General features: G+C 44.7%; 1 protein-coding gene across 1 annotated transcript; it reads right to left on the minus strand.

Moving 5' to 3' along the window:
- Positions 1-8231: 8231 nt before the first annotated feature.
- Positions 8232-9179, minus strand: LOC135895255 (olfactory receptor 52K1-like). The gene has a single exon (XM_065423330.1). The coding sequence runs from the start codon at positions 9177-9179 to the stop codon at positions 8232-8234; it is 948 nt and encodes a 315-aa protein (XP_065279402.1).
- Positions 9180-12954: the final 3775 nt, after the last annotated feature.

Below are 12954 nucleotides of genomic sequence, written 5' to 3' on the forward strand. Positions count from 1 at the left end.
CAGGTCTATTCAGCGAGCTCCAATCTATCCCCCTTAATTGAAGCAGGTGTGGCAGGGGGCTGATTAAGCACTCCTTGACAAGCACCCTGTCACAAGGGCCAAACAAGGACACTTAGTTCTCACAATGGGCCATAGAGGAAACACTCCTCTGTAATATGTTCAATGACTGCCTTTGTGAGTAATCAAAGCATGCAAGGACATGTGATATGCTCATGAGACCCTGGACTCCAACTTGGGCCAGTAATGTTCCAGGCACCTGGGCTGTGGGCTGTGTTTAAGTTTCACAGCAATGCACCCTCTTTTTATAGTGATTTGTTGTTAATTGGGACCAATGAGTTTTGCACTGTCATGCTGTAATCAATTGTTGTTTGACAAGTACTTGTTTTTTAAATTGTTTTGTTTTTATTTTTCTATTTTGTTTTTTATTATGTTTTTTAGGGAGTTACCCCATGCTGGTTTTGATTACAGCTATTTTGTCCCCATTGATAGGTGCCTGTCTTATTTTTAGAGTTCTTAATTTGCCCTTTTCTGACATTTCAATTGGGGCGTGTTGTAATTTTCTGGCACCCTTGAGTCTGTCCTCGGTTCCTCCCTAGAACATCTGGTTCAGTGATGGCCTTTACACTTATTTTCTAACGCACACATTCCTCATTCACAGACAAAACAGAATTGATTTACACAGAACATTTGAACAGGAACATCAAATTGCAATTCAAGAGAAAACCAATCATGGCATTCTTTTAATTATTTTAAAATGCTAAACCTACAACGAAGTGGTCACCCTAAAAGGTCTTTTACTGCCTTGAAATCAACTCAGATGCAGATTCTGGCTGATGCATCTTTACCAATGGCCCACTAGGCCATTCCTTTCTGCTATTTAAAAAGGATGACTGTCAGGATATAATTAAATCATACTCCAATACATTTAATACATGCTACATTATTATTCTTTATTTTTTATTTTAAATTATATAAAATACAAACAAAATCCTACTACTACAGTACCCCTTAGTACAAGGAGCATCAGTGAAGAATTCAGGAAAAGCCCAAAGATATAAGGCTACAGACAGTTCATACAATCTAATGTGAGTTAATAGGGTTAAAACATCTGCTCAATGTGCAGTGGAAATCAAACAAACGAACAGAATGTTGGGAATCATAAAGAAAGGGATAGATTATGAGACAGAAAATAGCATATTGCCTCTATATAAATCCATGGTACGCCCACAACTTCAATACTGTGTGCGGAGATTAATAAGACTGGGACTTTTCAGCTTGGAAAAGAGATGACTAAGGGGGGATATGACAGAGGTCTATAAAATCATGACTGGTGTGGTGAAAGTAAATAAGAAAGTGTTATTTACGCCTTCTCATAACACACAAACTAGGGGTCACTTAATAGATTTAGTTGGCAGCAGATTTAAAACAAACAAAAGGAAGTATTTCTTCACAGTCAATCTCTGGAACTCTTTGCCAGGGGAAGTTGTGAAGGCCAAAACTATAGCATGGTTCCAATAAGAACTGGATAAGTTTATGGAGTATATCTCAATCAATAGCTATTCTCCAGGATGGGCAGGGATGCTGTCTTTAGCCTCTGTTTGCCAGAACCTGGGAGTGGGCAACAGGGTATGAATCATTTGATGATTCCCTGTTCTGTTCATTCCCTCTGGGGCACCAGGCATTGGCCACTGTTGGAAAACATGATACTGGGCTACATAGACCATTAGTCTGACCCAGTATGTCCATTCTGATATTCTTATAGAAACCCCAGATGTATCTCCACCCTCCCCGCCCCCGCTGTAACGCACTAGATCTCACTCCCCTCCCAGGGCTGAGATAGAACCTAGGACTCCTGCTGGGGTCTCTCGCTCTCTCTGCAGAGTTAGTAACAAAGTAAGAATATATATTAATATTTTCAACCTAACCAGAGTCCCTTAAGTGACTTGGCACAAGATGTCAGAACATGTTAGTATTAGAGCTGAGTGGGTCTAATATTTCTTTTATTTTATTTCTTTTATATCAGAATTAGATAGAGTTCTCCTGTCAGATAATTGCTAAGTTATCTGCCAAAAAAACTAGAGTTTTCAAGACCCTAAATAGCCCTTGGAATCACGGTTAAAGTTGCCACCCCTACCAAAATCTGAAATGGCTTCCTTGTATTTCGGGTGGGGGGAGGGAGGTGGAAATGATCCAACAACTGACATGGGAAGGGGAATAGAGAAGCAAGCTACAGACTAGGGACCGAATGGCTAGGCAGAAGTCCTGCAGAAAAGGACCTAGATGTTACAGTGGACGAGAAGCTGGATATGAGTCAACAGTGTGCCCTTGTTGCCAAGAAGGCTAAAGGCATTTTGGGCTGAATAAGTAGGGGCATTGCCAGCAGATAGAGGGACGTGATCGTTCCCCTCTATTCGGCATTGGTGAGGCCTCATCTGGAGTCCAGTTTTGGACCCCACACTACAAGAAGGATGTGGTAAAATAGGAAAAAGTCCTGCAGAGGGCAACACAAATGATTAGTGGGCTGGAGCACATGACTTATGAGGAGAGGCTGAGCCAGACACGCCCATGTGCTCCAACACAGACCCAGGGTGTGAACCATGTCCCCTAACAGCTGTAGGCTTAACTGAAAGCAACTTACAGAGGTATTCCTGTCTTTAACACTCAGATGCCTAACTCCCAATGGGAGCTTATACAGGGTAAACTCATAAATTGTTCGCCTTCTATAATACTGATAGAGAGATATGCACAGCTGTTCCCCCCCCCCCAGGTATTAATACATATTCTGAGTTAATTAAATAAGTAAAAAAGTGATTTTATTAAATACAGAAAGTAGTATTTAAGTGGTTCCAAGTAGTAACAGACAGAACAAAGTGAATTACCAAGCAAAATAAAATAAAACAGGCAAGTCTGAGCCTAATACAGTAAGAAACTGAATACAGATAAGATCTCACCCTCAGATATGTTTCAGTATGTTTCTTTCACATACTGGATGCCTTCCTAGTCTGGGCACAGTCCTTTCCGCTGGTACAGCCCTTGTTCCAGCTCATAAGAACATAAGAACATAAGAACGGCCGTACTGGGTCAGACCAAAGGTCCATCTAGCCCAGTATCTGTCTACCGACAGTGGCCAATGCCAGGTGCCCCAGAGGGAGTGAACCTAACAGGCAATGATCAAGTGATCTCTCTCCTGCCATCCATCTCCATCCTCTGACGAACAGAGGCTAGGGACACCATTCTTACCCATCCTGGCTAATAGCCATTTATGGACTTAGCCACCATGAATTTATCCAGTCCCCTTTTAAACATTGTTATAGTCCTAGCCTTCACAACCTCCTCAGGTAAGGAGTTCCACAAGTTGACTGTGCGCTGCGTGAAGAAGAACTTCCTTTTATTTGTTTTAAACCTGCTGCCTATTAATTTCTTTTGGTGACCCCTAGTTCTTGTATTATGGGAATAAGTAAATAACTTTTCCTTATCCACTTTCTCAACATCACTCATGATTTTATATACCTCTATCATGTCCCCCCTTAGTCTTCTCTTTTCCAAACTGAAGAGTCCTAGCCTCTTTAATCTTTCCTCATATGGGACCCTCTCTAAACCCTTAATCATTTTAGTTGCTCTTTTCTGAACCTTTTCTAGTGCTAGAATATCTTTTTTGAGGTGAGGAGACCACATCTGTACACAGTATTCGAGATGTGGGCGAACTATGGATTTATATAAGGGCAATAATATATTCTCAGTCTTATTCTCTATCCCCTTTTTAATGATTCCTAACATCCTGTTTGCTTTTTTGACCGCCTCTGCACACTGCGTGGACATCTTTAGAGAACTATCCACGATGACGCCAAGATCTTTTTCCCGACTCGTTGTAGCTAAATTAGCCCCCATCATGTTGTATGTATAGTTGGGGTTATTTTTTCCAATGTGCATTACTTTACATTTATCCACATTAAATTTCATTTGCCATTTTGTTGCCCAATCACTTAGTTTTGTGAGATCTTTTTGAAGTTCTTCACAATCTGCTTTGGTCTTAACTATCTTGAGTAGTTTAGTATCATCTGCAAACTTTGCCACCTCACTGTTTACCCCTTTCTCCAGATCATTTATGAATAAATTGAATAGGATAGGTCCTAGGACTGACCCTTGGGGAACACCACTAGTTACCCCTCTCCATTCTGAGAATTTACCATTAATTCCTACCCTTTGTTCCCTGTCCTTTAACCAGTTCTCAATCCATGAAAGGACCTTCCCTTTTATCCCATGACAGCTTAATTTACGTAAGAGCCTTTGGTGAGGGACCTTGTCAAAGGCTTTCTGGAAATCTAAGTACACTATGTCCACCGGATCCCCCTTGTCCACATGTTTGTTGACCCCTTCAAAGAACTCTAATAGATTAGTAAGACACGATTTCCCTTTACAGAAACCATGTTGACTATTGCTCAAGAGTTTATGTTTTTCTATGTGTCTGACAATTTTGTTCTTTACTATTGTTTCAACTAATTTGCCCGGTACCGACGTTAGACTTACCGGTCTGTAATTGCCGGGATCACCCCTAGAGCCCTTTTTAAATATTGGCGTTACATTAGCTAACTTCCAGTCATTGGGTACCGAAGCCGATTTAAAGGACAGGTTACAAACCTTAGTTAATAGTTCCGCAACTTCACATTTGAGTTCTTTCAGAACTCTTGGGTGAATGCCATCTGGTCCCGGTGACTTGTTAATGTTGAGTTTATCAATTAATTCCAAAACCTCCTCTAGTGATACTTCAATCTGTGACAGTTCCTTAGATTTGTCACCTACAAAAGCCAGCTCAGGTTTGGGAATCTCCCTAACATCCTCAGCCGTGAAGACTGAAGCAAAGAATCCATTTAGTTTCTCCGCAATGACTTTATCATCTTTAAGCGCTCCTTTTGTATTTTCATCGTCAAGGGGCCCCACTGGTTGTTTAACAGGCTTCCTGCTTCTGATGTACTTAAAAAACATTTTGTTATTACCTTTGGAGTTTTTGGCTAGCCGTTCTTCAAACTCCTCTTTGGCTTTTCTTATTACACTCTTGCACTTAAGTTGGCAGTGTTTGTGCTCCTTTCTATTTGCCTCACTAGGATTTGACTTCCACTTTTTAAAGGAAGTCTTTTTATCTCTCACTGCTTCTTTTACATGGTTGTTAAGCCACGGTGGCTCTTTTTGAGTTCTTTTACTGTTTTTCTTAATTTGAAGTTGAGCCTCTATTATGGTGTCTTTAAAAAGGGCCCACGCAACTTGCAGGGATTTCACTTTAGTCACTGAACCTTTTAACTTTTGTCTAACTAACCCCCTCATTTTTCTATAGTTCCCCCTTTTGAAATTAAAGGCCACAGTGTTGGGCAGTTGAGGTGTTCTTCCCACCACAGGGATGTTGAATGCTATTGTATTATGGTCACTATTTCCAAGCGGTCCCGCTATAGTTACCTCTTGGACCAGCTCCTGCGCTCCACTCAGGATTAAATCTAGAGTCGCCTCTCCCCTTGTGGGTTCCCGTACCAGCTGCTCCATGAAGCAGTCATTTAAAGTATCGAGAAATTTTATCTCTGCATTTCGTCCTGAAGTGAAATGTTCCCAGTCAATATGGGGATAATTGAAATCCCCCACTATTATTGGGTTCTTAATTTTGATAGCCTCTCTAATTTCCCTTAGCATTTCATCATCACTATTACTGTCCTGGTCAGGTGGTCGATAATAGATCCCTAATGTTATATTTTTACTAGAGCATGAAATTTCTATCCATAGAGACTCTATGTAACCTGTGGATTTGCTTAAGATTTTTACTTCATTTGAATCTACACTTTCTTTAACATATAGTGCCACTCCTCCCCCTGCACGGCCTGTTCTGTCCTTCCGATATATTTTGTACCCCGGAATGATTGTGTCCCATTGATTGCTCTCAGTCCACCAGGTTTCTGTGATGCCTATTATATCTATATCCTCCTTTATCACAAGGCACTCTAGTTCACCCATCTTATTATTTAGACTTCTGGCATTTGTGTACAAGCACTTTAAAAACTTGTCCCTGTTTATTAGCCTGTCTTTTTCTGATGTGCCAGATTCTTTTTTATGTGGCTGTTTATCATCTGATCCGGCCCTTACATTATACTTTTCAGTCCTCTGCTCCTGACTATAACCTGGAGATTCTCTATCATCAGACTCTCCCCTAAGGGAAGTCTGTGTCCGATCCACACGCTCCTCTGCAGCAGTCGGCTTTCCCCCATCTCCTAGTTTAAAAACTGCTCTACAACCTTTTTAATGTTTAGTGCCAGCAGTCTGGTTCCACTTTGGTTTAGGTGGAGCCCATCTCTCCTGTATAGGCTCCTCCCATCCCAGAAGTTTCCCCAGTTCCTAATGAACGTGAACCCCTCCTCTCTACACCATCGTCTCATCCACGCATTGAGACTCTGAAGCTCTGCCTGCCTACCTGGCCCTGCGCGTGGAACTGGGAGCATTTCTGAAAATGCCACCATAGAGGTCCTGGATTTCAGTCTCTTCCCTAGCAGCCTAAATTTGGCTTCCAGGACATCTCTCCTACCCTTCCCTATGTCATTGGTACCTACATGTACCACGACCACCGGCTCCTCCCCAGCACTACACATAAGTCTATCTAGATGCCTCGAGAGATCCGCAACCTTCGCACCAGGCAGGCAAGTCACCATACGGTTCTCCCGGTCATCACAGACCCAGCTATCTACATTTCTAATAATCGAATCTCCCATTACTAACACCTGCCTTTTCCTAGAAACTGGAGTTCCCTCCCCCGGAGAGGCAACCTCAGTGCGAGAGGCAACCCCAGAACCATCTGGAAGGAGGGTCCCAACTACGGGAAAGTTTCCCTCTGCTCCCATTGACTGCTCTACTTCCCTGGGCCCTTCTTCCTCCTTAACAGCACAGGTGCTGTCTAAGCGGAGGTGGGACAATTCTACAGTGTCCCGGAAAGCCTCATCAACATACCTCTCTGCCTCTCTCAGCTCCTCCAGTTCCGCCACCCTGGCCTCCAAAGTCCGTACATGGTCTCTGAGGGCCAGGAGCTCCTTGCACCGACTGCACACATACGCCACCCGCCCACAGGGCAGGTAATCATACATGCAACAGTCGGTGCAATAAACTGGATAGCCCCCACTCTGCTGCTGGGCTTCTGCCTGCATTGTATCCTATCCATAGCTCAGGTGCTAGCTAGGGGATTCCTCATGATGGCTCCCTCTTTTCTCTGTTCCACTCACTTATATATCTTTTGCATAAGGCAGGAATCCTTAGTCCCTCTGGGTTCCCACCCACCCCCCTTCTCAATGGAAAGACACCAGGTTAAAGATGGATTCCAGTTCAGGTGACATGATCACATGTCACTGTAAGACTTCATTACCAACTTTCCAGCCCACATGTATACATGAAGACTTACAGGTAAAACAGAGCCATCTGCAGTCAATTGTCCTGGTTAATGGGGATCATCAAGATTCCAAACCACCATTAATGGCCCACACTTTGCATAATTATAATAGGCCCTCAGAGTTATATTTCATATTTCTAGTTACAGATACAAGAGTGGTACATTAATACAAATAGGATGATCACACTCGGTAGATTATAAGCTTTGTAATAATACCGTACAAGAGACCTTTTGCATGAAGCATATTTATATTCCCACTCATTAGCATATTTTCATAAAATCATATAGAATGCGTCACAATTAGGAAAACCTTTTTCACTAGGAGTGTGGTGAAGCACTGGAATGGGTTACCTAGGGAGGTGGTGGAATCTCCTTCCTTAGAGGTTTATAAGGTCAGGCTTGAGAAAGCCCTGGCTGGGATGATTTAGTTGTGGATTGGTCCTGCTTTGAGCAGGCGGTTGGACTAGATGACCTCCTGATATTCTATATTTCCAACTGTGATATTCTATAATTCTATGACGGGGCGGGGCCTTGAGGGGGGAGATGTAAAGCAGGGTCGGAGCCTTAGCAGAAGATGTGGGGCAAGGGATGGGATTTTGGGGCTACAGTTACCAGCAATTATAAAGGTGGCCACCCACTGAATTGTACATAGCCCTATTCCTCAATTTATCGTGTTGACACACAGCACAGTAAGGTCAAGAAAGGATTTAATGTCTTTTTGACTGTCCGGTAAGTTTTTCAGGGAAGAGGGCCCAGCACCATGTCACCTGACAGCTCTGCACAGAGCTCGGTCTGAGAGCCAGAGCGCCAGGAGAAAATTTTAGATTCCTTTATGGGTAAAGAGCTGGAGCAGCCTGTCCCGAATCTGTTTGGTCCTCACCCCATAGATGATGGGGTGTAGCATGGGGGGCATGAGCAGGTACGCATTGGCCATCAGAACATGGAAATGTACAGCCACATTGTGGCCAAAATGGTGCATGAGGGCGGAGAAGACAGATGGGATGTAAGTGGATAAAATGACACAGAGGTGGGAGACACAGGTCCCAAAAGTCTTGAGCTGGGCATCCTTTGTGGGGAGGATGAAGATGGCCCTGAGGATCTGGATGTAGGACAAAGTGATAAAAAACACATCCAGACCAGTCACTATGAATCCCACAGAGATGCTGTAGTTACTACTGATGCGGATGTCAGCACAGGCCAGCTTCACCACGGCCATGTGCTCACAGTACGAGTGGGGGATGATGTTGGTTCTGCAATATGGCCACTGCCTCGCCAGGAAGGGAATGGGCAGTACGAGCATGCTGCCACGCAGCACCATGGCCAGGCCAATCTTCATCACCAAAGGGCTTGTCAGGGTGGTGGAATGTCTCAGGGGATGGCAGATGGCCACGTAGCGATCCAAAGCCATGGCCACAAGGATCCCAGAGTCCATCACTAAGAAGCAGGCAATGAAGTACATCTGGGTGATGCAGGCACTGAAATCGATCTCCCTGGAATTGAACCAGAAAATGCTCAGCATTTTGGGTAGGGTGGATGTAGACAGGACCAGGTCAGTGATAGCCAGCATGCAGAGGAAATAGTACATGGGCTCATGGAGGCTCGGCTCCCTCTTCACAATGAAAAGGACGGTGAAGTTCCCCAAGATGGCTATGGGATAGATGGTGCAGAAGGGGATTGAGATCCAGACATGGGCCATCTCCAGGCCAGGAATGCCCAGCAGGATGAAGGTGCAGGGGTTGGTGAAGTCAGTTGTGTTGGAATCTGACATGGAGTAGGGGAGAAGGTGTCCAACTCTGAGGCAGAACGGTGTCTCCTGCGTGTACCGTACTTTCCTCTGACTTCCTGTATGTGCCCATGTGATGGTCGCACTACAAATGCCTGGATGGAGGGACAATATTAATATGAGACATTGCATGCACTACTGGAGGCTGTTCTCATGGGTGAAGCAGATTGGTTGCTCTTTACACACTGAAAAATGACATTTTCATTGTTCAGAGAAATGAATTATGAACAACTGGCCCTACTAATGCCAATTCCATATTTGATGGTGCTCCATGCGTCAATAATTGTACATGTCGTGGTGTGGGAAACCTTAATAGGCACCAGCAGGAAACGTGAGTGTGGATACTGGTTATCCATCATTGTTCCTTAATGCAATGAAAGCCAGTCTAGGGAGTCCATGCTGTAGGGAGTTCCCCATTCACTTGGTTGCTCAAAATCTGAGTTTGTAAAAAAACCCAAACCTTTGCCAAGACATGTGCCAGGGAGAAACATCCCAACTAGAACACACCTCGGGGAAAAGGCTTGGGTGTCATTGGTAGCAGGTCAACAAAACACATACTCATTTGCAGTAGTGGCCAAATCAAAGACAATGTTTGGATGCCTAAGAAATGGGATGGAGAAAACCTGCTCTGGGTATGTGCTCAGTTTGGTCACCCAGTCTCTTAAAAAGGATACAGCATTATAAAGGGGATTTCCGAGACAGGCTATGAGAATGGGGAAGGCTGTCATATGCGGACAAACTGATAATTCTGGGACTGTTTCGTTTAGAGAAGAGACAAAGAAGGGGGCAGTTGACAGAGGAGAGGAATATAAAGAAAAGAACTGATTACATTCAATTGGACAAAGAGAGAACAGTTCCCAACCAGTAACATCTATAGACACAGTGCTTCAAAAGGGCTAATTCCCCAAAGCAGAAGAAAATTATCAAGAAAACTGATTGGGAGGAAAATATTAGGCAGAAAAATGGGACTGAACCTTGGGAGTTCTTTAAGAAGAGTTTATTGGATAACTAAAAAGTCATGATTCCACAACCAAGGAAGTGGAGAACTTTGGCTAAAATCCCAATTCAGTGGCAAAGTGAAGGCAGCAGTTATATGGGGAAAAACAATATATACAAATGGGAAAGAAGTGAAAATAGATAGCAAGCAATACAAATTGGAAGATATGAAAACTGATTGGGAATGTTAAAGACATCAGGGAAATATCCATGCTTGGTGGGGCTGAGGATAACAAAAAGGAGGTTATTAAGTATATTAAGAACAAAAGAAATCCTAGAAAAGGTTTAGGCCACATCCTAGAGGGAGAAAGGAAACCTCTTAATGTTGCAGAAAACATATATGTGTTGAATAAATAGTTTTGTTCTGCATTTGGAAAAAAGCAGTATGAGGTACTCATATCACATGAAGTAATGAAATATTCCCCAGTCCAGTAGCTGCCAAGGAGAATGTTAAACAGCATCTACAGTGGAAGCTTAGAGTTACGAACACTAGAGTAACAAACTGACCGATCAACCACATATCCCCTTCAGAAGTGGAAGTATGCAATCTGTCAGCAGCAGAGTTAAAAAAAAGTCAAATACAGGACAGTTCTATGTTAAATGTAAAGTATTAAAGATCTGACAAGGTTAGGAAACAATGGAAAACTGGTATGGGATTAGTTAAAAAAAAGTCTAGGAATATAATTGTAACCCTTCTGCCCATCTAAGTTGGCAGCAACAAGGGCCAGGTTCTGTATCTAGGGGTTCCGTTTCAATAACGCAATGCAAAACCGGCTCGAGCCCCCACCCAGTGACCTGGGACAATTACATACCACCCCCTGGGTGCCTCTAAGAGGCAATACTTCCCCTCTTGCAAGCACGGAGTCTGAGTGTAGCAGAAAATGTTTAATAACATGAGGTAAACGACATCAGCATTAAATTGGAAAAACACCACAAACAGGATTCATAACACAAACCATGAGCAAAAAAACCCACCCCAGCAAATTGGGCTGTGTCCTTTCCCTTTGGTTCTTGAATCCAGCAACCCAAAAATCACCCAGAGTCCCCAAAGTCCAACACCCCCAAAGTCTCTTCGGTCCAGCAACCACCCAAAGTCCCAAAAGTCCAACAAAACCCAAAGTCTCTGTCCCTTGCCAGTGCAGCCCCAGAGTAAAAGGGGGGGCATGCCGGGTGTTAAGGGGCACCTTACATGATCCGAGGCGGGCCAGCCATTTCTCCGTGGGGGTTCCTCCGCAGCCTTCACCACAAGCCAGTCCACTTCCTGCCGTCCCACGAACTGCTCCGCTCTACAAGCTGCTCCGCTCCACTCCGCTCCGCTCACCGATCTGTGAGCCGCTCCAGCCGTCCCCACAAACAGCTCCGCTCGCCGTTCCTTGGGCTGCTCCAACCGGTCCCACAAGGCTCCGCGCCGCTCGCTGCTCCTCCAGTCGTCCCCACAAATTGCTCCGCCAGCTGCTTAGCAATATAGCTTCAGGCTCCCCCACTAGTTAACACAGCACTCAGCTCTTAATAACTTTAGCTCTTTTGTGATTTCAGCTCATAGTATAGTAGGGGAGCCCCAGTGCTGGTGCACCATTGGCCCAAAGTGAATTCAGCTCAGCAGCCTGTAACTAGACTCCTAATGGAATCAAGGTTAGCTCTGACATTCAACAGTGGAGAGAGAAGGTAGTGCAATTGGTGTTTCAAACCCTCAGAGGTGGGCCCATACCATCAGGTACAAATACCTGTCCCCCTCCTCTCTCAATTCACTGGGTTTTGTAACCCATGCCCCTTGTCAAGCAAGTGCTACTTAGGTAATGGTGAAGGACTCACTCAGTCCTTCTGTCATACAACAGTTCCACTGGCCTTGATTCACAGAATCAGGGTAACAAAACTTTATTCTTCCTGCCCCAATAACAGAGAAACTGGGGATCCCACACCAGCCAAAGTAACCACTTTCAGTTGCTGTTGTTCCATGCCAGGCGAGTGGGTGTGCCTATGCAAACAAGATCAGACCCTGGAGTTCTTTTCCACACTCACCATAATTCACCACCAGATTTCAGGGTAGAGCTCATCCTGACTCTGCTTACATAATTAATGCCAGAAAACAGCCTGGTTTATGGAAAACAGGACTTGTCAAATAAAACTGATTTCATCCTTTAATGAAAGTGCATGTTTGGTAGACCAAGGGTACTGCACAGATGCAATAAACTTCAATTTCTCTGAGACATTGTATTCAGTCAGGGCCGGCTCCAGGCACCAGCTGAGCAAGCTGGTGCTTGGGGTGGCAGCTTGTAGGAGGCGGCATTCCACCCAATCCTAGGGTGGCACTGCCGCTTTTTTTTGTTTGTTTGTTTGTTTGTTGTTCCGCTCCGGCCGCCCTGTAGGGGGCAGCGGCATGGAGGATGGGAGCGCCCTGTGGCCCGCATCCTTCCATCCCAGCCGACCGGAGCAGTGCGGCGCTCTCCCGGCAGGGGGCACGGCGGGAGGGGCCGCGTGGCAGCGCCCTGCTGAAGCCCTGCTGCCCCCCTTCTCTCTCTCCCCCACTCCCTCCCCCTCTCCCCGCTAGTCGGGGCACATCTGCAGGGCAAGGAATCCCCCTGCACCCTGGCTCCGGCCGCATCACAGGTTTTTTTTTTTTTTTTGCTTTGCCGTTCTGGCCGCCGCGTTCAGATAAAAAACGAACAGTCTACAATATAAATAGAGCACATGTAATGTGGATTAAAAACTGGCTAACTGACAGATCTCAGAAATCAGTTGTCAAGGGGGTGAATGGGGGTGTTTC

This window comes from Emys orbicularis, chromosome 1 (genome assembly GCF_028017835.1).
Source record: "Emys orbicularis isolate rEmyOrb1 chromosome 1, rEmyOrb1.hap1, whole genome shotgun sequence".
NCBI classification, from domain to species: Eukaryota; Metazoa; Chordata; order Testudines; family Emydidae; genus Emys; species Emys orbicularis.

Bases quoted from the DNA above. Each gene is read 5' to 3' on its own strand.
- LOC135895255 (XM_065423330.1), bottom strand. From the start codon at position 9,179: ATGTCAGATTCCAACACAACTGACTTCACCAACCCCTGCACCTTCATC.